This window comes from Phocoena sinus, chromosome X, assembly GCF_008692025.1.
Source record: "Phocoena sinus isolate mPhoSin1 chromosome X, mPhoSin1.pri, whole genome shotgun sequence".
NCBI lineage: Eukaryota > Metazoa > Chordata > Mammalia > Artiodactyla > Phocoenidae > Phocoena > Phocoena sinus.
The window spans coordinates 37,248,579-37,275,037 of NC_045784.1; the positions used below are offsets into that span (position 1 = coordinate 37,248,579).

Here is a 26,459-nt window from a genome sequence, read left to right on the forward strand (position 1 = left end):
CCGTCTGCATGACCTTACTTGATTTAATCATTTAACCTCTTGAGGTTTTCTCATTTGTAAAGTGAGGATATTAAAACTGACATAGCTTACCTTACGTGATTGTCAAAAGTCGTAATGTTTATGAAAGTGCTTTGCAAATCATAAAGCATTTTGTAAGTGCAAATTATTACTAACCCTACTAATATGTAGCTAGAACCTGAGTAGAGCCTTTGCTGCTTTAGGGAGGATTGCTCACTTAGGTAGTCTAAGTATCATATCACCCTAGTAGTCTAAGAGTAAAGTAGCTTAAGTCTAGATTTTAAATACTGAACTCTTGGATTTTTCTGAAAAGAAAGATCAAACTTTTGTGTATATAGGTATTTATTAAATATCATTAATAATCACAATAATAATAAAGTTAATAATTACTAATAATTCTAATAACATTATTAATGGAAACACATTTCTACAAGGTTCATTTTTTTGGGGGGTGGTTATGTTAGGGTTTCTTTCTACAAATATAAACTGAAAAAGAGAAAATATAAACAGAAAGGGAAGAGCAAAAAGTAGAGAAGTGATCTTGATGATACCATTCCAGGCAACTTTTTTAGATTTCCAATAGTCCAGGGTTAATGCATGAGAGGTTCTTATGCAGAATTTTATGGTCAGCTACCATGAGGAAAAAAATAGTACTGAATGTTGAGTTCTTCTTTCTGTAGTAGAAGCTTATTTCACTTTACATATTACACATGTTCCCTAAAAGGTGGGTGAAAATGGAATTTTTATAGATCAAAGTACAGGTTTCCCATACACTGAAACTAAAATTTTAGAGATGCTTCATATTTCCAAATGAAGTTCAGCTGAGTTTCTTAATATGTTAGTTTTATGTTTCAAGGCCTGTTCTAGTTACCACTATAGTCAAAGATCTAGAAATATTTATACTGGGAAAGCACTATTTAAAAGAGCCCTGAGAGGTAAATTCTTTTGAAACAATAGTAGCAAGTTCCTAATTTATCTGTCTTATGGTTAGCAGTTTTGTTTATTTAGCTCTCTAAACTCAGTGACTGCATGTGGTTCGAAAATTCAATGCAAAGCTATTATGTAAAACAGCAAAATGGTTCCAGAACAGTTTATGGATTTATAGAATTTTATTGGAGTTGGAGAGTCAACCTTCAAGATGATTCATTCTAGGAGACTCATTTTGCAGATGAAGAAACTGAGGTCTAGAGAGGCTTAGTAACCTATTAAGGTTGCTGCCAACTTAGAGACAGAATCAAGAGTAGACAGAATGGAGGTCTTCTGACTACTCTTCCCAGTTCAAGGGTTTTTACTATACTAGGGGTCAAAAATATTTTCCTGTAAAGGGCCAGACAGTGAATATTTTAGGCTTGCAGGGCATATAGTCTCTGTTGTAACTATTCAACTCTGCCATTTAGCATGAAAGCAGCTATAGACTATATGTACATGAATTTCCATCACTGTATTCCAATAAAACTTTATATATATAAATAGAAATATAGATGTATTAATTTGTGAAATCGTAAAACTCTTATGTGAGTGCTTTGGTCCCCAGATTGTAGTTTGCCAACCCCTCTACTACACTGTTGCTATTGAAGAGCCTGTGGATATAACAACATAAAACCAGATCTTATACAAGTAGTTCTTCAAACTTTCCAGTTTATTAAATCCTTCGTAAAGAAGTTTTCTATCTACTTTAGTTTAGAAGATATACTTCAGTAAGTTTTGAGAGTAAAACATAACAATTGTGAGTTAAGACCATTCACGGGCTTCCCTGGTGGCACAGTGGTTAAGAATCCGCCTGCCAATGGAGGGGACACAGGTTTGGTCCCTGGCCTGGAAAGATCCCACTTGGCACGGGGCAGCTAAGCCCGTGCACCACAACTACTAAGCCTGCACTCTAGAGCCCGTGCTCTGCAACAAGAGAAGCCATGACAATGAGAAGCCTGCGCATCGCAACGAAGAGTAGCCCCTGCTTGCCTCAACTAGAGAAAGCCCACGTGCAGCACCGAAGAACCAACACAGCCAAAGATAAAAACAAACAAATAAATAAATATATTTTAAAAAAAAGACACTAATTCACAATCTGATTACTAATATTAATGATGCAATTTTTTTTTTTTTTTTTTTTGTGGTACGCGGGCCTCTCACTGTTGTGGCCTCTCCCGTTGCAGAGCACAGGCTCCTGACGCGCAGGCTCAGCGGCCATGGCTCACGGGCCCAGCCGCTCCGCGGCATGTGGGATCTTCCCAGACCGGGGCATGAACCCATGTCCCCTGCATTGGAAGGTGGACTCTCAACCACTGCGCCACCAGGGAAGCCCAATGATACAATTTTCTACTAAGCAAATTAACCTAGAAAGGAGAAGGCAGATTTTAAATTCAAAGAAAAAGCGAACTACATACAAGTAATTAAGCTCAATCATAATTGTAGCTAATATGTCAAACATCAAAATGGAACACTCCCCACTAGATGATTCTGTGTCTCATTTAAGGAAGTGGAAAACAAACAAAGAAAATGGTCAGCTTAGACTTCTGCTAAGTTAAGCTGCTGTACATGCACTTAGGGAAGCAACAAAGTTATTAAGTAAGGAACAGGAGAGTTGAACACAGATGAATTACTGACTTGAAGACAGAGTCAAAAGCCAATACCCCCTTTCTGGTGCCCCCTAACTGAGCTCAGAAACAAGTACCATGAAATCTGATAGGCCCAAGGGCAGGGAGGTATATTTTTAAAAGTCTAAATACAAAACACACAAGTATGAGATATAGAAAACTGGCTTTGCACCCAAGTGGCAAGGACACACAATCATTTTGTGATATACTGAGGGGGCAAAACGCATCACAGGGACATACAAATTCAAGTGTCACTTAAGAATCTGAGAGAGGATCATCTTACTAAGATTCAGAACACAACTCAAAACCGTAAAAAGGGTGGAGAATTTGGAGTGGTTGAGGCTGACCAAAAGGCTAGAAAATCATTTCGAGCCAGAAATGTTAAAGGATTTAGGTTGACTACATGTAAGAATTAGGTCCTAGATGATAATGAGGTAAGATCATTAATTAAATCAGAACTTCCCATCTCTCTCCATATAGTCACAACCAAAGTCATCATTCAGTTTAGTCAGCATAGCCTATGTGTATTTGATACTTAAGCATAATCTAAACAAAAGTCGAAAAGCTAGAGTTTCAAAATTAAGTCAGGGCATATGATTAAAGGAGGCTGTGCTATCTTCTCTGAAGAAGATTAAAAATGAGACTTGTTAGTGTAGTAGATATGGCTATATTTCAGAGCAATTGCATGGAACAGATATCTTAGGAATCCTTTTCGGTCTGTGTAAAAGTGTTTCATAAAGATGGTCTTTTAATGTATATAATAACTTTCAAAAGCTAGACTGTCTAACTTTGGGAGTAATAAACTCTATATTTCAGAATCAGCAACTAATAGAATTGCTTTATAAAATATAAGGTCAAACTCACGTCAATTATTATTTATGTAACTGTTCATACCAGAATAACCGTTTTCAGGTTTAGAATCAAAGTGCCTTTTGGATACCAGATTTACTGCTCTGAGGAGCTGGAGCCTGCAACCTCTCTGCTAATTTACTGTTCTCTCCTGTAATTAGAGGACTCTGCGTAAGTGCTGGTTTTCATTAGGGCACAAAGGTCCTCGATAAATCTTTAAGGTAGCTCTTGATGAATTGATAGAAGGGGGAAGATTGACAAAAGGCAGCTAATTAAAGCTTCCTGGTTGACCTCTCAAAAGGTGCTGCTTAGGTGTAGCCTCACTCTTGCAGATAGCAGTGCTGTACAACAGAACTTTCCGTGATGACAGCAATGTTCTATACCTGTACTGCCCAATACTGTAGCCACCGGCCACATGTGGTACTGAGCACTTGAAATGTGGCTAGTGCAACTGAGAAATCAAATTTTAAATTTTATTTAATGTTAATTAAAATTAAAAATTAAGCAGCCACATATGCCTAGTGGCTATTGTATTGGATAGTGAGTACTGGAAAATGGCATTCCTAAACAAATTTTTTCTAGTTCTACAAACTGTAGGAACCCAAGAGACCGACTGGTAAGTCAGAGAAGTAATGCAGGCGATATTTTTGCAATTTGCAAAATCAATAAAGGAAGATTATAGGAAGTTATCAGAAATCTCCCTCACTTTCTGTATATACAAGGAATAAATGGTTTTATCCTCTAAATCGAATTACACAGATTCAACTCACCCTTTCCTGAAGTGATTGCAATAAACTTACCCAAATACAGAATATTGCTTCTATTTGTACAGAATATCTTTGACATACTTCACTATAGGGAAATTTGCTTTCTAATTCATGAAGCAAAGGGAATGATTTCTAGAACAGATTTCCTGCTGAGCCTCTTCCCTAGATAGACAAGCTCAGACACCCACAGCCCCTTTCCACATCTCGCCCCCTTGCACAGTAACTCCTTCACATAAATGGCACCCAGAGTTAGAGTACAGGTATGCCTCCTTAAGAGACACATACCCACAGAGCACAGATTTTCCAGACAGTCTGGATCACACAGTCTGTCCCATGCATCCTAATATTCAGTCTGAGAAAATACAATCCTCATATCTAGTCCTGTACTCAGGACTATGTAGTTTATATAAGAAGTATTATTTCTAGAGGATGTAAACAAACTGAAGTATTAAAATTCTAGAGCTCGGTATGAAATAAAAGGAGGGGAAAAATTCAACATATGAAATGTCTGATAACCAAAATGGTGAAAAGAAATTTTCCATCATCATTCACACGTATAAAATAAAATAATGAAAGAAAGAAAGGAAAATAAAAAGAAATGTGTGATAATTCAAATCACATGTAGGGTTCTATAAACTTTTAAAACCTACAGTTTGAAAGATAGTCTGAAAAATGATGTCAATGCTTTATACTTGTCCAAATAATTTTCTCATTAGGGATTTGTTGTGTCCTGTAGCTTGCTGAATAGGTTAAATGCCAAAATGAATGTATGAATATGGAAAGGAACAATTTCTGATTGCTGAGTACTGACAGTATTATAACCAATAATGAGTAACAGTCTTGAAATTTCAGTAGAGTAAAATGAATAATGTTTTATGTTCTGGCATAAAATAGTTTCACAAAACTTTCAGAATGAGAAAAAGGTTCAACTGCAAAAATAATAAGCTCACTACCAAAAATACATTAAAATTTATAAACAGGTATAAGCCTTTTGGAAGGTAAGTTATTCATAGAGATCAAAAATCTTAAATACACGTATACACTCTGATGCCAACAATTCCAGTAGCAAAGAACTTACCCTAAGGATATAATCAGAGGTGTACAAAGATTAGTGAAAATAGAGTCAATGCAATAGTATTTATGGTTGTGGGAAACTGGAAGCAATGTCCATGTCCAACAGCTGGTTAATTAAATTATGATACGTACATATGATGGAATTTTGTAGACCAATTACAAGTTTGTCCTTTAGAGTAATGACTCTCAATAAGGTAAACTTATCAGAATCACCCATGGGGCTTTTTCAATAAACGCATGCCCCTCCAACCTCCTGCATGCCTGGGGCTGAGGCAGGGAGGGATGGGTAGTGTCTTGGCTGAGCTGACTGGTGTGGTGAGCTACTGTTACTATGCGAATGTGTTATGTCCTTCAAGTGTGCCAAAGTGAAAGCCAGTATTTAAGAAGACTCTTTTGTCATATGGTATATAAAAAAAGTAGGTTATGTGGAATTCACATAACATAAAACTAACCTTTTTTTTTTTTTTTTTTTTTTTCTTTTGCGGTACGCGGGCCTCTCACTGCTGCGGCCTCTCCCATTGCGGAGCACGGGCTCCGGATGCGCAGGCCCAGCGGCCATGGCTCACGGGCCCAGCCGCTGCGCGGCATGTGGGATCTTCCCAGACTGGGGCACGAACCCATGTCCACTGCATTGGCAGGAGGGCTCTCAACCACTGCACCACCAGGGAAGCCCAAAACTAACCATTTTAAAGTGTACAATTCAGTGCTAATTAGTACATTCACAATGTTATGTGGCCGCCACTTCTGTCTAGATCCAAAACATCCTCATCACAACCCAAAAAGTCCCTATACCCATTAAGCAGTCACTACCCAGTGCCTGGCAATCACCAGTTTGCTTTTTGTCTCTATGGACTTACACACATAAATACCTATTCGAGATATTGCAAATAAATGGAACCATCCAATATGTGGCCGTTTATGTCTTTTACTGCATGTCAATATCCAATTGTCCCAGCACCATTTGTTGAAAAGACTATTCCTTCCCCATAGAATTGCTTTGGCATTTTGGTTGAAAATCAACTGACCATAAATATAAGAGTTTATTCCTGAACTCTTGATTCTCTTCACCAATCTACACGTCTAACCCTATACCATACCAGTACCACAGATACTATAGCTTTATAGTAAGTGTTGGAAAATATAAGTCCTCCAATTTTGTTCTTTTTCAACAGATTGTTTTGACTATTCTTGGTCCTCTGCATTTCCATGTCAATTTAGGATCAGTTTGTCAATTTCTGCTAAAACTTTGATAGGGATTGTGTTCAACCTACAGACCATCTTAACAATATTGAGTCTTCCAATCCACGAATATTAAATATCTCTTCATTTATTTAGATCTTCTTTAATTTCTCTCAGCAATGTTAGTTTACAAGTCTTAAAATTCTTTTGTTAAATTTATTCTTAAGTGTTTCTTTTTGATGCTATTGTGAATGGAACTGTTTAATTTCATTTTAAGATTGTTCATTGCTCATATACAGAAATACAGAAATACAACTCAATTTTATATACTGATCTTGTATCTTGCAACCTTGCTGAACTTATTATTTCTAATAGATATCTGCAGATTCCTAAGGATTTTCTATATACAAGATCATGTCATCTGTAAACAAAGACAACTTTACTTTCTTTCCAATCTGGATGCCTTTTTTTTTTGGCCTGACTACTAGAGCCTGAGAATCTGTATTTTTAATAAGTTCCCAGGTGATGCTGATGGTCTGGGTATCACACTTGGAGAGCCACTGCTCTAAAGAATGTATATCACAGGATAGATATGACACTAGAGGAAAGATACTAGAGTCACTAGAAGGGGAGTGACTATTACAATATATCACAGGTATAAGATCCTTTCTTTCTAGATACTGTGAAGGAAAATGATGATCAAAATGGTCAGAAAAGTCTAAGCATCATTACTTTGGAAGAAACACATAAATAGAGATTATTCAGTGACATTTTTGGTGTTCTGTAATTTTTTGAAAGTCTTTAAAAATCTCAAAAATGTAAATGATGTTACTGGGGAAAAGCTAAAATGGTATGGAGCGTACATTTAGGAATTACAGTTGTTAATAAATAGAGACCAAATCAAAGGTATTAAGTATTAAAATAACAATAAAACAATAACAATAAAATGTTAATAGAAAATATCTATGGAGCACGTATGACTGCTAGGTACTATTCTAACTGCTATATTAATTCATTAAATGCTTACAACCCTATGAGTTAGCTATTATTATTATCCCCATTTTATAGACAAGGAAATTGAGGCACACAAAATTTAAATAACTCGTTCAAAGTTACACAGCTAGTGTCAGAGTCAGAATTCACCTAAGGCGATGTAGCTCTAGAGGTCACTCTTTCCCATAACACTATACTCATTCACTTTCTTCTTGCCACTGACAATAAAAATTTCCTACCTCTGACTTAGTAATAAAATCAATTTTCTACTGCTCTGTGTGAACTTCAAAGGGAATCATAATAATTAGGGTGTTTCCCACCATTTGATGGAATTAAAACCAGTGTCTAGGTAGAAGGATGGGTACCTAGCTGTTCATTTGTGAAAATAAATTGTGTGGTGGGCTCTGAAAGTCAGGGAAGTTGCAATCTGTGTTCTGGAAGCTCACAGAAATGGCAGAATGAGAATTAGTTTCTTGAGGAGAGTAGGTATAACAAGCTTTAACCAGGGTGGCTGAATACACAAAGGAATACAGCCTTACCAGAAGCTGAAAAAAACCTCAGTGATAACCCTGCTGATGCTCCTAATTCTAGGTTGTTTGGTGGGTTTTAAATTTTAAAGAGGCTTGCAAAGGGATGTGGTAAATTCACATGACCCCTCTCTGCTGTGACAGCTTGCTCCTGTCCAAATGAATCTTAGTCACCACTTTGGCTATTTTAGGCCCAAGTCTGATTCAGTGGCTCTGGGAGAAATACAGCATGTGTTTCTTGTGAGGGGGCAAGCCTGAGCTCTACAGTAAACGGCTTTTATTTGGGCAATGAAGGGTTCAGTCCCAGACAGGGTAATGTCACACTGGCCAAAGCAACAATAGAGTTAAAAAGACTTTAGGGAAGAATTGAGAAAGAAGTATAATTAATAGCTTCTTTGGGAAAGAAATTAACTTCAAAAACAGCTAACCATTCACTTTGGATAAGATTTTTTTTTTTCTTTTGTAGGCCATACTGGTTCAGGTGTATAGCAAAGCAAAACACCAAAAGTCTTGGGAAACTTCTTTGGGCACCATCTCAATAATGGCATGTCATTAATAATCATTGTTTTGCCGAGGATTTTTAAATAGAGAAGAGCCAGTTTGTACCCCTGACTGCAAAAACAACTAGGAAAAAGGCTTAACTGGGAATAATCATCACCAACAGTGACATGTTAGAATTTCCCTTGCTCTACAGTTGCACTCTCCAATAGAACTTTTTGCAATGATGGAAATGTCCTATATCTGCTCTGTCCAATATGGCAGCCACTAGCCACATATGGTTGCTGAACACTTGGAATGTGCTAATGTGACTGAGGAACTGACTTTTTTTTAAAAAATTAATTGATTAATTAATTAATTTATTTTGGCTATGTTGGGTCTTTGTTGCTGTGTGTGGGCTTTCTCTAGTTGCGGTGAGCAGGGGCTACTCTTCGTTGCGGTGCACAGGCTTCTGCTTGCGGTGGCTTCTCGTTGTGGAGCACGGGCTCTAGGCACGTGGGCTTCAGTAGTTGTGGCATGCAGGCTAAGCAGCTGTGGCTCGCGGGCTCAGCAGCTGTGGCTCGCGGGTCCTAGAGCGCAGGTTCAGTAGTTGTGGCGCCACAGGCTTAGCTGCTCTGCAGCATGTGGAATCTTCCCGGACCAGGGCTCAATCCCGTGTCCCCTGTGTTGGCAGGCAGATTCTCAACCACTGCACCACCAGGGAAGTCCCGGAACTGACCTTTTAATTTTAGTTAATTTAGATTTAAAACGCTGCATGTGGCTAGTGGCTAATATGTTGGCCAGTTCAGCTCCGTATGATAATACTGTAGCCTACATAGTTTCCTAAAAATTCATATAAATGTTCTTATAAATCTAGAGTTGAATACAATCATTCACATATTTCAGAAGTCAAATAACAATGAATTAATAATATTATTGCAACTTATGACATATCTGAAAATACTTATGAAGAGAAGTTTTATAGTTGGCAGGAGTCACATGGCTAAGGAGGACTCATCTAATCAACCACTTAGAGGACAGAGCTAAGTTTTTTAATAGTAATTAAAGTAAGTCAAATATAAGTTAATTTTAAGACCATAATATAATAGTTTCCTCTGTTGGGGGGAGGAGGGAAATGCTGTCCCATAAGATTTTTGCCCAGTGCTGAAAGATTCCATTATTTTATTCTGGGTCTTTTTCAAAAACCTTTTAAAGTCAAATGGGCCCTCCATATGAAGTAAATACTGTGTTTCGTTTGTTTGTTTGTTTGTTTTTGGTGGGGTGGAGGATGGGGAGCGTGGTAAACGGGAGAAAGGTACTCTAGGAAGAATAAAGAAAAAGTGAGAAAAGTGATTTGAAAATATTTTCTGGTAGACCACGGTAGTGGGGATTTTGACTGCTTTGTGATGGCTGTTCAACCCTAGTTCCAACTCTAATTTGGTATTATTCCCATTGAACTAAACTCACATTTTCTGACAAAATATTTAAGTTTGAGAAAGCATGGCTTAGATTAAAATTCAACAATAATGGATAATAATAGCAAATTACTATTTTTAAAGTAATTATATCTCTGTTATGAATTTTAGAGATAACATAAATCTAAAATGTGATTAATCTTCCATTTATTATAACTTATTGTTTGGATTTGTACTTAGATATTACCTTAAATGACTTAAAAAACCAAAATCTTATTGAAATAATGGTAACTTTTGGAAGTAAGAATTTAGCTGTAAGAAAGCAACAGCCAATACCAGGATAATATTTATGGGCACTGAAACAGAATAAAAACATTATCATCAACTGCCTCTATCTGGCTTTTTGATGATTTCTTTAATTTACCTTTAGTTTCCTCCTTGCATTAAATTTCCTCAGTTGTTCTACTGTTTCTGGAAGATGAATCTTGTAGGCATAACGATCCCGCTCCTATAAAAGATGAAAGATAATGAACACACATAACTGTTTAAAAGAGTGAAGGAGCTTAATCTAAATAAACAGTAAGCCCAAACTGGATATGAAGGTCAAAACTGATAGTAAAATATTATTTCATTTTCAGCAATAACAAAGGGCTAAAATAATGGCCCATGTAATTTTCAGATATATGGCTATGTGGCTAAAACAATCATAATTACTAGGAAGGTATGAAGTTACCTTTGATACAATCTTGTCAGGTAAAATGAGCCTTTAAAAAATTAACTCCACAACTAACTCAGCATTCTGAGTTGTCAGGAATAACTGGATTTAAAAAAAAGTCACAGTGGGCTTCCCTGGTGGCGCAGTGGTTGAGAGTCCGCCTGCCGATGAAGGGGACACGGGTTCGTGCCCCGGGTCCGGGAAGATCCCACATGCCGCAAAGTCACAGTATCTTCAAACTAGGACAAACTTTTCAAGGCCATCTAATTCAACCACTTCCCAATGTGGGATCCCCTGCAATCCCTGATGGATGATCATTCTGTTTGACCTCATACAACAGATTACTTTATGGAAGCCCACTACAATTTTAAGAAAGTGAAAAAATTCTTACTCAGCCTGGTCCCACATCTGGTTTGTATGGACTAGCTCTTCTCCTTGGGGATCACAGAGCAAACATACTACCTCTTCCATATAATACCCCTTTAGTAGTTAAGAGGGGGATCATGCTTCCACTAAATCTATTCCTCTCTGTGATAACATCTCCAGTTGCCCCAACTTCTCGTGTATATTTCAATCTGCATTTCATTCTCCTTGTCTCCCTCTTTGATTCTAGTCTAATTTGTCAGTGTATCTGGAAGATTTTATGCTACAAGTATTTATTTTAGAAATATTTCTTGAGTGCCTACTATATGCCAGGCATTGTTCTATGCTCTTGGGATTAACAAGTATACAAACCCAGCAAAGATTCTGGCCCTCATGTAGCTCATATTTCAGTGGGAGAAGATAAGAAAATACAAAAAAAAGGTAAATTATAAAGTATGTTAAGAGTGCTATGGAATAAAGCAAAAAGTAAGGCAGGGTAAAGGTACATTGCAATTTAAAATAGGATGGTCAAAGTAGGCTCAACTGAGAAAGTGATATCCAAAAGAGGTGAGAGAGTGGGTCTAGGCAGATAGAACAACTAATGCAAAGGCCTTTCAAAGGAGAGAGTGTACCCAAAATTTTCAATAAATGGCAAGGAGACCCATGTGTGGAGTAAATAGTAGATCAGATTAGAGAAGTGGCAAGGCTGGTGGAGGGCATAAAGGGCCTTTGGCTTTTATTCTGAGTGGGAGATGGAGCAACTGGGGGGTTTTTGAGCTGGAGTGACGTGATCTGACAAGTTTAGAGGAACACTCTGGTTGTTGTGTTGAGAATAGATTGGAAGGGGGCGAGGGTTTAAAAAAAAAGGCAGGGAGACCAGTTAGGAGGTTATTGTAGTAATCCAGGGGAGAGATGATGGTAGATGAAACCAGACGGAAACAATAAAAAGGGTGAAAGGGAGATAGACTCTGAATGTAATTTGTTTTATTTTCCCGAAAAAGTTTTACTGAGGTATAATTAGCATACAATTAACTGCACATGTACGATGGGATAAGTTTTGACATATGTATATAAACATAAAACTATCACCACAATCATAACGAACATATCCATCACTCTCAAAAGCTTCCTTGTGTCTCTGTCATCCCCTTCCCCATCCCCAGGCAATCACTGATCTACTCTCCCGTTACCTGAGATTAGTTTGCCTTTTCTAGAATTTTATATAGATGGAATAATACAGTACATGTTAACTATTGTCCAACTTCATTCACTCAGCCTAAATATTTTAACTTCACCCATGTTGTTGCATGTACCAATAGTTCATTCCTTTTTATTGCTGAGGGGTATTCCATTGTATAGATATACCATAAACTTGTTTATTCAGTCACCTGTTGATGGACCCTGGGTTGTTTCCAATTTTTGCCTATTATGTATAAGGATGCTGTGAACATTAATGTACAAGTCTCTGTATGGATATGTGTTTCATTTCTCTTAGGTAAATACTTAGGAGTAGCATGGCTGGGTCATTTTATAAGAAGAGTATGTTTAACTTTTTAAGAAACTGCCCAACAGTCTCCCAAAGGGGTTGTACCATTTTACATTCCCATAGGATTGTATAAGTTCCAGTTGTTCAACATCTGCACCTACACTTGGTGTGTTTAGTCTTTTTGATTTTAGCCATTCTGATATATGTGTGTATAGGTATTTCGTTGTGGTGTTAATTTGTATTTCTCTAATGACTAATGATGTTGACCATCTTTGCATGTGTTTATTTGCCATCTGGATACCATATAATATTTTCAAATTAAGTCCAAGATCACATTATGATTATTTTGTAACTAAAATTTCTCTTTGTATGTGAACTACTTCTAAAATCAAATGTTTTGGTATCATGTACTTACAAATTTACTTTTGAATTTATGTAGGATTTTACAGTCAGTCCTGTCAACGCTTCACCTTATTATCAGTGAAAATTCCTAAGGAATGAATACAAACACTTGAAAATTTATTTTCTATATTAATGACTAATAGTAACAAGAGTTCCCTGGAGAGCAAAATGATAATCTTGAGTACACATACAACACTCAAATGTCAAAATGACTCCAAGTTTTATTTCTGCTGGATTCCATGTGCTAAACATCTTAGAAATAATTTCATTATCTTTAGGGGCTTAACATCCTTTTCCTGCACTGAGCCAAAATAGGTTCACCAATACAGAAGACATAAGAATTTATCAAATAATTAACTAGCAGAGAGAAGGATAAAATTACTATTTTAGAACAAGCAATGGAATCTTTTCATGGATTTGTTATTGCTTGTAGATTACAAATTTTAATTGTGTTAGGTTTGGTGATATTTAATTAATGTACACTGAAGAACAAACATCAAAATGGGTTTTACATTATTTTTTGAATAAAAATTATTTTGTATCATGATAGAATACAGGGGAAAAAAAAACCCAGGGAAGGTTTTATAAACAACAAGAAGAAAACAAACAAACAAAAAGGTACCGCATAGTATAGTAGGAAGACAACGGTCCTGGAGTTGAAAGACTTTTGTTCACATTCTGGGTCATTTAGGTCTAGCTGTATGACCTTACATTCTCTCAGTATCAGTTGTGCCTTTTTGCAAACTAATCTTACAGGATTGTTATGAAGATTAAATGAGATGCTGTATAGGTACATGTTTGGTTTACCTGAGTTTTAATAATCACTTTTATTAGTCAAGACATGGAAATCCCCGACATAAAAAAGTTTAGGAGCTTTTAAAAGTGTGTGTGTGAGAACAAATAGTTTACTAAATAATCTTGGCTATTTTCTAACTGAAAACATGTTCCTATTACATAAGAAAAAAGGTAAAAATAGAACAGTGAGAATTACAGAGGAACAAATCTGTAACACATTTTTAATTTTTAAAACTTACTCACTTTATTCATTTCCAAAAAAGGTGAACCTAGTTACAGCATGTTTTTGAATAGAGAGTCTAAGGCTGCTATGTCCAGTATAGTAGCCACTAGGTAAGATATATTTACATATTTTAAATATAATAATATGATAAATATTTAAATATAATTAAATATTCAGTTGTACTAGCCACATTTCAAGCACTAAACAGCCAACATGTGGCTAGTGTCTATCACATTGGACAGTGCAGATATAAACACTGCCCTCATGGCAGAAAATTCTTATTGGACAGAGCTAGTAGGGGGTCTTTCCTTATTACTACTATTGAACTGAGGCTAAAATCTAACTAAATTTCACTTAAAATGAAATTGTTCGACATTTTAGGCATATGTAACAGAAAAAATTTCCACTGCTTTTTAAGAAAAAGGGGGGTTTCATTCCCTTTCTCAAGCCCTTTGTAGTCTTTGCAGATAGTACAACTGTGATCAAGTCTCTGGCTGACACCTAGTGTGTGTGTGTGTGTGTGTGTGTGTGTGTGTGTGTGTGTGTACAACTGTGATCAAGTCTCTGGCTGACGCCCAGTGTGTGTGTGTGTGTGTACAACTGTGATCAAGTCTCTGGCTGATGCCTAGTGTGTGTGTGTGTGTGTGTGTGTGTGTGTGTGTGAGAGAGAGAGAGAGAGAGAGAGAGAGAGAGAGAGGGAGGGAGGGGAGAGGGAGGGAGGGAGGGAGACAGACAGACAGGGAGACAGACAGGGCCTGGGGAAAGCGGCTTGAAAGATACATGTCATGTCTGGATTCTAGAGCCAGAAACAGGCATTGGAGCTGATTTTTAAAGCACTCCCCAATCCACAGAATAAACTCTTCTTTTTCCAAAGTCTACTTTTTTTAGTTAAGAGTTCTTGATAACAAGGAAATTAATGACTCAAAAGTGAAAGCAGCTAACAGAAGATTGAAAGCTAGAGAAAAGAAGTCCGACAGCGGAGGGACCCTAGGACTCAGAGGTGTGATCCTGTGGTGATATATCTGGGGTGTTTTTTTGGCCTCCTAACATATCCTCACCTGGGTGTGAGAGCAGCCCACAACCTGGAAACTCCCAGGGGAACGCAGACAAAATGACCCCCAAGAAAAGCCTCCTCTCTTTAGCCAAAGGACTGAGAAGAGGTTGGCTCTGCAGGACAGAACCCTTTTGACTTCACCCACTCCATTCCAGGGGATCACCATGAAAGAAGCCAAGTTCCTCCCCCTCAGAACACTTTCCACCAAACCAGCCCTGCCTGAAGCAAAGAAGAGCAAAGAGGTGGCACCCCACCCCTAGAGAACAGGGGCAGGATTACAAAGAGGAGGCAGCTGGGGGAGGAGGGGCTTTGGCACATCCCTAGTATACCCATGTGTAAACCCAATGACAACCAACAGAGCAAGAACTTTGAGACTAAACTATGGTTTATGAAGTACCTCCCAGGTTCCAAATGAGCCTCTGGGTAGCATACAAGTGGGACAGACTAGATGAGTATTGCAAAGGCATTGAAAATGAAATTGGCATTTGAATCACAGCCCATAGAAGTGGACTAGGACACGTGTTCTGAATCTAACTGGGTTAACTGCCTACCAAAATAGAAGATTTAAATAAGAATCATAGTCTCATAACATAACAATACTAAAAATGTGCAGCACAATATCCAGAAGTACTCTTCATACTAAGAACCAAGAAAATCTCAACTAAATTAAAATCAAATTTTGAAAGTTTAAAATACATCACTTCCACTCTACACGTTTAACCCTTCTACAGGCTTCCTAATTCTGAATATCTTGAATCACTCAACTGAGCCTCATCAATTTTCCTTCTTTAATCGCTCTTGGTCTGGGTATTTCTTTGCCACTCCCACTTTTACTCCCTGCTCCAGGCCCCTGTCGCTTCCTAACTGGACAGCCCAGCTTCTATAGGATCTCTTTGCTTCTACTGCTTGCATCCCGACAGGCAACCCACCTGTGCACAGTGTCCACAGGAATTATATGAGCATACTGCTTGCCCTGTATTATTGCTCAAAAGCTTGCAGTAGCTTTTAACTCTCTATACCCTAATATCTAAAGTACTTAGTTTGGCATTCTAGATATATTCTTCCCTCAAACCAAATTTTCAGGCTACTACTACTGCAACCCTTCAAATAGCTGACTTTTGTATTATGCCAGTGTACCCTGACCCCATCCCTGAATGCCCTGAACACTTATAATGTTTTGCCTGTGCTCCTCTGTACCTCCCACATGGGCCCCCTTCAGTCCTACTAACATGTTACGTGCAGCCCTCTCTGGAGCGCTGGACTACAGTGACCTCTCATGCCCCACATTAGTCTTCCTGGGCTCATACTTCTGTATTCTTGTGAGGTGCTTCTCACGTGTGACTTCTTTGAAGTTATCTTTCTGTTTCTTTATGTTATATTAACAGCATTTGAAAATTCATTTCACGGGCTGACTATGCCTTTCTCTCTCTAGTAGGTTGGGAAGTTTAGTGCATAGCAGACTGTGAACTCTATTTCTAGTGAACACCTCTTCTGCTCACCATTCACTAAGGTGAAGTGGAGAGAGAGATAAGGACATAGTCAAAAAAATTTTTTTAATAAAATTATGCTTAAATTATGATTCCTGATATTTTCTAAGCAGATGAAATCACAAGATTGAAAAAAAAAGTCTGTTAAGGTATCTCATACCAGAAAACAAGTAAATAATAACAACCTCAAAGCATTATAAAACTGAGACAAAAGAAAAAAATAATATTTTTCTGTATTAAACAGTCCTACCTGAAACTAAAAGTAATGTGATATGAATTCAGAAAAATGTCTGTAGCAACGTGTCTTACACTTTAATGAAGTACTTGATTCACCGTCCCTTGTGCACACTAGATGCTGAATATACATTTAATTGGTGTGTTGATTGATTTTTCCAAAATTCAAATTGATTAGCCTAATATAAATACCCTTTTTGTCTTTATTATAGTCAATATACTTGGAGTCTATATATATTAAGGCTACAAAGGGTGTGAAAAGAGCTCAGTCGTTTATAAGAAAATTACAATCTTATTTGGCCTTACTTTTGTTGGAATGAATATTTACAGCAAACAGCACTAATTTAGATAAAAGTGTTAAATACGTATAATTTAACAACCACAAGACACATATTAATTGGTCTATTTACTCAAATTCCCTTTTTTTAGATGGTATGATTGAACAGGACTTTTTTGTGTGGTTTGCCAAAGAAATAGTAATTGTTTTGGACATAAAACAACGGTATCATGACTTTGGGTACTCTTCATTACAAGGATTTTCATCATTTTATTTCTCTACATTGCAGTTATTCAGGAGTTTTTCATATTTAAACCATAGCTTAAATTTTTTTTTTTTTTTTGCGCTATGCGGGTCTCTCACTCTTGTGGCCTCTCCCGTTGCGGAGCACAGGCTCCGGACGCGCAGGCTCAGCGGCCATGGCTCACGGGCCCAGCCGCTCCGCGGCATGTGGGATCCTCCCGGACTGGGGCACGAACCCGTGTCCCCTGCGTCGGTAGGTGGACTGTCAACCACTGCGCCACCAGGGAAGCCCCATAGCTTAACATTTTAGCCATTGCTAAATTACCACCACTTATACGCACAGAAATGATTTTAAAGTATACATGGAAAGTACTGAAATATAAGCCTGTTCTCATCAGCTAGATAATATTCTCATTGAATTCTTCCATCTTCAGATAACACACTGCAGTGAAGGTAAACTGTAGTTCAGACATGGCACGTGACACTAAGCTCAAACAGCCTCCTGGAATTTCTTCATTTAAGTTACGGACACTTTTTGTCTTTTGTCTTTCTGGTGCCAGAAATCTATTGTGTATTAAGCTCAGATTATTTGGAAAAAGAACTATAATCATTGCAGGGATAAGGGTTTCCAAAAATAAATGTTATTAGTCAAGATATGCAAGATAATGAAAGCCAAATTTTCTAAAGGATCTTAAAAATGACTAATATGGCTGCCATTTTCACTGTTATTTGGCATTTAAACTAGCTTCAAACAAACAAAAGATCCCCATTATGAGAAACTGAGGCAAAGGAAAAATAGGAGTCCCCCCAAATGGTTTATTTCTGGGAGAAAATAAGTACAAGAAAGTATCTCAGAACTGTTTACTCTTTTCAGGAATAGCTACAACTGGGGAAATTCAAGTCAAGAATAACTAGAACCAAGTATCAGAGGGTTGAATGCAGATGTGAGAAGTAATATTCTTAAGGAGAATCAAGGTCCACTGGAATCTCAACATTGTTTGATAATATTATTATCCCTTGTCATCGCTGTTAAGATACATTATTAATCTATGTTTAAATATACATTATTATTTTGCATAATTTCTGGGGAGGTAGCATGGTATAGTAGTATGAACATTTATTCATTCATTCACTCATTAAATCATTAACTAATATTTATGAGCACCTACTACATGTCAGACACTTTCAAAGGTTCTATACAGAAGTGAACCAACTGCGAAAAATTCCCACTCTTATGCAGCTTATATTTTATGGGAGTAGACAGATAAACAAATGAGTAAAATATAAGTATGTCTCGTGGTGACCAACACTATGGAAAAAACTAAGGCAGGGAAGGGGGATAGGGAATACTGGTGGCAGGGAACATTCCTTCTTTCAAATTTTAAATTGGGTGGTCAGGGAAGATCTTACTAAGAAGCTGATATATAAGCAAAGACCTGAAGATGGTGAGGGAATAAGTCATCAGGATACCTTGGGGAAGAGTATTCTAGGGAAAGGGCACGACTAACACAGAGGCAATGAGGCAAGTATGGGCCTGCTGAGGAACAGCAAGGAGGCCAACGTGAGGGAACAAAGTGAGAAGAGGAGAGTAGTAAGGGGTGAAATGAGACAGGTATTGGGGAGCAAAACTGTAAACTAAATTAAGAATACCTCAGGGGACAGGGCCTAGCCTAAAGGTATAAATTCAGGGTGTACAGATAGCATTTAAAGCCATTAAAACTAGATGAGGTTTCCAAGGGTCTGAGTGTAGACAGAAGGAGGAGGGGCCGTGGCACCCCACTGTGAAGACCTGGTTGGGGGTGATGAGAAAGAATCAGCACCGTCTGAAAAGGAGCAGCCAGAGAGGTAGAAGGGAAACCAGGAGAGCAAGGTGTCCTGAAGCCAAGGGAGGACAGTGTTTTGGAAGGATGGATGTCAAATGTTGCTGATATGCCAAGAGGGAGAAACCTGATATTTCGCCACTAGACTCAGCAATGTGAAGGTCAGCAGTGACTTGACAAGAGCTATTTTAGTGGAGTTGGTAGGATTGCAAACCTGACTAGGGTGGGTTCAAGACAAAGAGATGGGAGAAACTGGAGAAAGTGAGTAGAGATAAATCTTTCTAGGAGTTTTGCTGTCAAGGAGAGCAGAGAATAGGGGTAGAAGCTGGAGGGGGTGGTAAGGTCAGGAGAAGATGTGTGTGTGTGTAATAAAAATAAACTGTAGCTTGTTAGATCCAACAGAGATAGGAAGTTGATGAAGCCAGTAAGCGGACACATGTGAGAGCAGTGACCTTGAGTAAGTGAACTGGATAGGATCTTGAGTACAAAGGAAGGGGGTGTGGCAGGCTGAATTAAAATCCTGGCTCCACCACTGACAACTTTTGTGACTTGGGGCAAGATTCTTAACCTCTCTGAGGCTTAGTTTTCTCACATGTAAAGTGAGAATTTCCTGGAACTGTTGAGCAGTGTAATGTCTTCATCAAATAGTGCTGTCTCATTGAAGTCCCAAGTTATACCTTTAATTAATACTTCATCAGCAGGATGGGATATAAAAAGAACTTTTAAAATCTGCCTTTTTCCTAAGACGATAAACCCATATCTAGTATCTACTGAAATAAAAATAATGCTATGAAGTACACATTCACACCCAAAATAATGATAATCACTTTTTAATTATCACACAGTTGAGTGCTATTTCCGTTGTTCATGTTGCACATCTTTGGAACATGTGTTGGTAGAGAACAAATAGGCCTTCCTCCCTGATGGATTCTGCCTTAATCCGCTTTTGTACCCTCTTGTGATGAGAGCTGAATGTCACTCGAATGGTACATCCTCTTAGATGTTTACAGAGGATGTACAGAAACAGCAAATAAGACGAACAAAACTGTAACGAATAAATGCTCAGGAAAAGAAAAGGGTGGAAAGGGGCACCTTACAGAGCAATGCATTCCTGTCACTGGAACTGGTTAAACAAAGTGTAGATGGCCACCTACGAGCTCATGTACCTTAAGCCATGGGTGATTCAGTGCTTCATAAACAGTGATCCTTTCAGCAGGATCCAGCATCAGCATGCGGCGTACTAGGTCTTTGGCACTTTCAGAGATATGGCTCCACTGCCTTGGATTCATCTGAAGAGGAGAAGAAAGGAAAATTACACAGTTATGTCCAGTGAGAAGTTAACATTCTCTGTTATTTAATATTCCTATGCTGTTTCAACATGAATAAAATTCTTGGAGCAGGGTGGAGAAATCTGATTCTAAAGGCTTGCTTTCTAAGGAAGAAGAGGACAGAAGCAATTCTTTTTCTGTTGTTGTTCAATACATGAGAATTTGCAGGAGTAAATATTTGTTATACATGTTCTTCTTGTTATATATGTAATAATATTTTTAATAATTGAAGAATAGAACATTCATGATTCCAGGTTCTACCTCAGCTAAAATAAAGAGTCTAGAATGTAGACTCTAAAAAGGTTAGAATACTTTGATCCAGAAAGGACTAAAATAAAATTTAAAAATTTGAAGAAATATTTTTAATATTTTGCTTTTAAAACTTGGAATTGGCAGTAATTGTGAAGCTACGCAAAGTAGCTTTTATTAATAGGAGACTTTGGTCACTGTATGTCATTTTCAGTATTTAGGAAAAAATATACCATTACTAAAGGCCCTACAAAAAACCCAATTCACTTGTATACTGTTCTTAAAGAAGTCACTTTTCTTTCTCTTTTAGAGATGAGACAACTAAGCCACAAGGTAAATCAACTAAAGTCAAACAAAAAAATTATGAGTTGTTCCTAAGACACACAACTTGTGAGGAAGGCTGTGGATCTATGAGGAAAAGAGTTGGAAGGCTCCTGGGAAAAGGGGTATGTCTGAGACCAGGAACCAGGAAAAAACGGAAAGCAATGCTTAGGGCTTGGAGTTGGGAAGGTAAGTGGGGACAGGAGGGTAGAGATGGAGTAGGGTCTCACTCCCTATTTAATATGAGGAAACTGACTGATTCGGTGAGCTCATGGGAGCTGCCTGGTGCCAGGAGCTTTACGCAATGCCATGGCTTTAACTGGCAGAGACCTTTGTCACCTCCTAAGGGAGAAAGATGCAGAATAAAGTCCACAACAGGTTAAAGGCAAATGAAATCACAACTTGCATCACAGTACACATGAATCATTATGATCTCGCCAGGGGTTAGTAGTAGACATTTCGCTCTGGCTAACGTAAGGCTTTGTTCTAGTAGACGTGGAGCGGAAAATGTTCCATTTTCTTTTTCTAACAGGCAGAATTCCAAACGATAGTCACTTCTCTTGTCAGATTCCTTAATTAAAATGAATACCATGAGACTGTTGAAACATTGTCATCCTACGGAAATTGTGATCAGTTGACGAGCTTGAAATAAGGAGGTATGTGATTAGATGGGGCTTAGATAGCCTTGTTTCCTCTTCCCCATCTTGGAGCTGATGTAGTCTTTAAAGTCTGAATGATCTGTCCTCAGGAAAGGGGTTGAGAAATCATGTGAAAGTGGTGGTAAGACTTCTGAAGTGAATAGAGGTTGAGAAGTATACTCCCCAGTCCTTTTTATGAGGAAGCGCAATCCAGGGTTTTCTCTTCCTTTGGCAGAGAAGACTAGTTGAAATTAATTTGGGAGGTTGAGTACATAAGGGGGAACAAAACAGGGCTATAAAACAGTCTCACTTATTTGAATACTAAAGCCAGGCCGCTAAGGACTCCTGCTGTGTGGATACCAACTGGCTATCCAGAAATAAGTGATACAAGATGACACTGTATCTTTTAGAGACTTTGTGAAATATATTTCTGTCCTTTATAAAAAAATTAATTGACATTAAATGCTAGCATATATTTTAGCTAAATAGTATTCTCCCATATTGACCTTAAAAGATCAAGTAAGCTAGTAAACAAGAATAAAAAGTTAAATTAAAATCATTTAAGACCAGTAGTAGTTTATAAACTATGACAATTTAAATGTACTACATTTAAAATATGTCATCAAAATTTTCTTGAAAATACTCATAGAGATCAAGGATTTTAATATTTATTTTGTTAAGGGCGACCAGGGTGATATAATGATATTTTTGAGATCTGCTTCAAAATAATCTAGTAGCATGTGGAATATAGATAAAACAAGGCTGGCTGTACGTTGATAAGTGTTAAAGCTGGGGGTTCATTATACTATTATCTCTACTATTTTGTTTGTTAGAAATTTTCAGTAATAAAAAATGTAAAAATAAATGCTGACACAATCACAGCACAGTATTTTTTTTAAAGGCCCAATAGGTTCATCACTGATGGTAGAGATGGATCTATACTTCAAACTAAGATGCGGAAAACCTGAGGCTTTTGTAAGGAAAGCCATGAATATAAGTGAGAGGTGAGGTTAGCCAAGTAATAGTAAATACGAATTAACCTCAAAGCTTCAAACCCCCAGGTACAGAAATTATGGTATAGCTGCCACCATCCATCTGACTATATTATACTATAATGCTAAGAATAGGAAATTTTCAAACAAATTTTTGGACATACGTGAACAGTCCAAGTTTTTTTTTTTTTTAAACAAAGAAACAAAGATAACTATTCAATGCTTTAAAAATAGACAAAATCAAATACCAGAAGCTGTTGGAATGAAGCACATTGCCTTGGAAACCAGGAAGTTAGCAACTGAACAAACACAAAAGAAGAATTCTATTATTAGCGAATGCTTATAACTCAAAAAGGCAGGTGGGAGATTTTATTATATGGTACCTACGTCATAAGCCGCTGTGAGGATGAAAAGAGTTAATGTAAGTAAAGTGCTTAGAATAGTTCCTGGAACATAGTAAGTGCTATGTATGAGTTAGCTATCATTATTGCTAGTATTATTATTATGCTGATGCATTATTGTGTTTATTTTCATATGCTAGTATCTGTGATTTCACTTGGCAAAATTCAACCAGAAAGCCATAACCGTGCATTCCTGATAGCCACTTACAATTTCAAGGGATTGGAGGGGGATGATTACTTACAAGCAGTTTCCTGAGACTTTTAGTTACCTTGAAAGGATTGATTTTATTCCCCAGTGGTCAACTGACTCTAAGAGAAGCAGAAAAACCTATACTTAAAACATCTTTCTCTGTTAACAGAGTTTTGGCATATATCTTAATCCAAATAAAATAAAAGACAAACCTGTATGCCTTTATAAGCTTTATACGCCTTTATAAGTACATAAAGCCCAAGGGAAAAAAAGTACAGACCATTCTCACCTTCTCACTTCCACAAGCTTCAGTTATGGCTTAAAGGATAAGGCTACAACTCTGAAACTACTTTACCTTTCATTTCTTTTTTTCTCTTTTTCTTTATTTGTTTCAAGTCCCACATAAAACTCTAACATAACTGAGGAATTGAAAGAAAAAAAAGACTTTAGGGGCCTCACAGTTTTGGAGTGTAGTGTTATATAAACCTGTGTGTATCGTTTTATGTTGCCAGGCATGGCTGAAAATGAAACAGTGATTCTGTTGAACAGAAAGTACATGTGTTAATTATAACGGGAGGAAAAAGAACTTCCTCAAAATAAGCTGCCCTGATTTGATATCCAGACACATACTCCTCTGTGCTTCCCATACAGAGCATCCTATTCCGTCAGCCATACAAGGTAGTACAGGGCAATAAAGTACAAGAGCTCGGGTAGTGAAACCAACCTTAAGCTTATTTCTAAGAACCCCCTAGGTCTTTTTGGTATAGCCACTCAGTGAAACCAACCTTAAGCTTATTTCTAAGAACCCCCTAGGTCTTTTTGGTATAGCCACTCATAATGTCAGTAATGACTTCTTAAATTACTTGGTAATGAAAGTAATAATGTACTAATCAGGAGTCTGTGAATAGTACATGCAGTTTCCAATTCACAGTAGCCAAAGATGAATATAAATATTTAAATCACACCAAAATGGCTCTAAATTATATTATGAAATGCCATTGTGATACTGGCATTTCAGTTTATCCTGGAAGGCAAATGGCAAATTTTTCAGCTGTGCTGGCTGACTACATAAAATGCAATAAAATAACATGTACGATAAAGCAAAATCAAATAAAGGCTAATAGAAACTAAATCTAAAATTAAGATAAAGAGTGACTAATTACCTGGATGAAATTTCCATTTTAACTTTACAAATCAAGCAAAAAGTAATAAAAATAAAGCCCTTTTCTCAAATTACACAAAGAAGGGCCAAAGAGGTTTATTTTCCAGCTTAGCCTGAATAAGTGGGTTCGGCCACCAGACAGCTAATGGAAACCATAAAATCTGGGCACAGGTTTGTCACAAACACCTTACCCAGGGTAAAATAAAAGGTCAAATTTGCTCACAATAAATTCCAAGGAGCAGTCCAAATTCTTTCCCTGAGCTAGAATTTTATTTGAAATAAGTAGGGCACTAACCAATTTCTTTGACTTAGCTAAAGAGGCAGTTTTGCTAGAATGTACTTGTGGTAAAAAAATTTGATTTTAGTGTGGCTTTATGACTCTGAGAGCCCAGGACTCTTACACTGTTGATTTAGCACATGGAGGAAAAGGGGAACATCCATCTGATCTCTGGTTTTTACACTGTATCAAAGACGAGCGGGGACCCTCTTTTCTGGACTGAACACAGAGTTGGAATCCAAATACATGGGATAGACTTTAGAGGCAGCACAGAGGGAATGAGAAGGGAGGGGTGAGGCAATAGTTGTTTTAAAGCCAGTCATCTGGATGACAGTTCGGCCGATAGGGTCAAATTTATTTGAGGCCTTTGTTGCCTAACAAGGCTGGTGGATCAATGATGCAAGCATCTCTGACTGGGTGACTATGTGACAACCAGTAAGTAATCCAAAGACAGACAGCAACTTCAAAACACATTTTTCAGAATAATTTAATCTCAATGGAAAAATAAAACGTTCACAATATTTTACCTTATATTTTCCTTTAATAATGCCTTCAAACAATCTTTCCTTGGTTCCATAAAAAGGCAAACAACCGCTTAGCAGGATAAAAAGGATCACGCCACAACCCCAGACATCTACAGGTTTTCCGTAAGGCTCTCTTTTGACAACTTCTGGGGCCATAAAATGAGGTGTTCCAACTCGTCCTACGTTTAAAATGACAACATCAAGGAAAAATGTTTACATAAAATGGGCTTTTTGTTTCCCATTTGAAAACTGAAAATACGAGAACAATAACAGTGTGAATGACAAGGTTAACAATGCAAATATTCTCTTACCACCTCTCCCCTCCACTATAAAATCAAGGAAAAAAGGCAGAAAGAAAACAATTTTTATCTAATCACGTCTTGAAAGTATTGAGCCCAGGAGAGGTACTTTGTCTTCTAACACTGTTACTTCCTATTGAATTCCATAGGATGCATGGTAAGTATTTACCTATTTGTTGCTTCATGAAGAAGTTGTTTAAATTTTCTAATTTTCACAAGTTTGAAAATTACTAAAAATACAGAGCAGAGGCAGGGGCGGGGGGGGGGCAAGTGAGAAAATATCTGTAGAGGAAAAGATTACTTTTGACTGTCAAATAGAAATTCTCAAATTAAACCTAATGCTTAGAACTTTTATTTGGAATATGAATCTGAAATCCTGTTCCGTTGATTTTAGGAATTAATTGCAGCAATTACCAATGGTTAGTAATATTTTGTTATAATAAGATTTTTTAGCTTCCTCCAAATGTTAACGTTTGAACAGAATGAGAGCAAATATATGACATAAACCAAAGTAAAATCATGAAGCTCCTCCCATTCAATCTTCTTTGACTTCTATCTTCTTTGAAATGCTTTTTTCTTTTTTTCCTTTCAAAGTTAGGTTTCAGGAAGGAATCTGAAAGCAGTTGTTTCTACACTCGTAACCATCTTTAACTCAGCATCCCAAAAGAAGTCTTTTCTTCTACTGGAGAACGAAAGGCTTGTACCCTGTAGGGAAATTATTGTGGGAGGGGAACTGCCCACCAGACTTGGCACCTCTTCTAGCTCTATGCAGGCCCCTCCTCTCCTCCCTTTCCCTCTACAGCCCCACCCTCATCATCACGAGTCCAAGATAATTTTTATCTTGAAGCTTGCACAAAACTTTATGTAGAGCTCAGAACTGTGATCAGAGTTTAAAAAAAGACCTCAGAGATCTTCTAATCCAGCTAGAGAGAATATATTATAAAAGTCTTGTTGGTGATTGTCAAACCTGGTTGGGATGAGAAGGATAAAGCAGCTCTTAGCTTGTGTCCTGGGAATATTCCTTTGCTGCAGATCATAATGGTTCCTCTCCTTCCCCCATAATAGAAGAGATTAAGTTCAGGGTTC

At 37.5% G+C, this 26,459-nt stretch overlaps 1 protein-coding gene and 1 long non-coding RNA gene across 5 annotated transcripts in view; one reads left to right on the plus strand and one right to left on the minus strand.

Annotated features, from left to right (window-relative positions):
- CASK (calcium/calmodulin dependent serine protein kinase) overlaps positions 1-26,459 on the minus strand; it is a 395,420-nt gene that overhangs the window by 107,706 nt on the left and 261,255 nt on the right. For all 4 annotated transcript variants that reach the window (XM_032619715.1, XM_032619712.1, XM_032619714.1 and 1 more), the window contains exons 7-9: positions 25,078-25,253; positions 20,159-20,281; positions 10,318-10,401 (exon numbers count right to left, since the gene is read on the minus strand). In XM_032619715.1, coding sequence (XP_032475606.1) covers positions 10,318-10,401; positions 20,159-20,281; positions 25,078-25,253 — 383 coding nt within the window. The remainder of the gene's footprint in view (positions 1-10,317; positions 10,402-20,158; positions 20,282-25,077; positions 25,254-26,459) is intronic.
- Positions 1,769-25,472, plus strand: LOC116747478. Its single transcript, XR_004348059.1, has 4 exons — positions 1,769-1,906; positions 8,592-8,599; positions 16,715-16,718; positions 25,462-25,472. It is a non-coding gene; the product is annotated as an uncharacterized LOC116747478 (long non-coding RNA).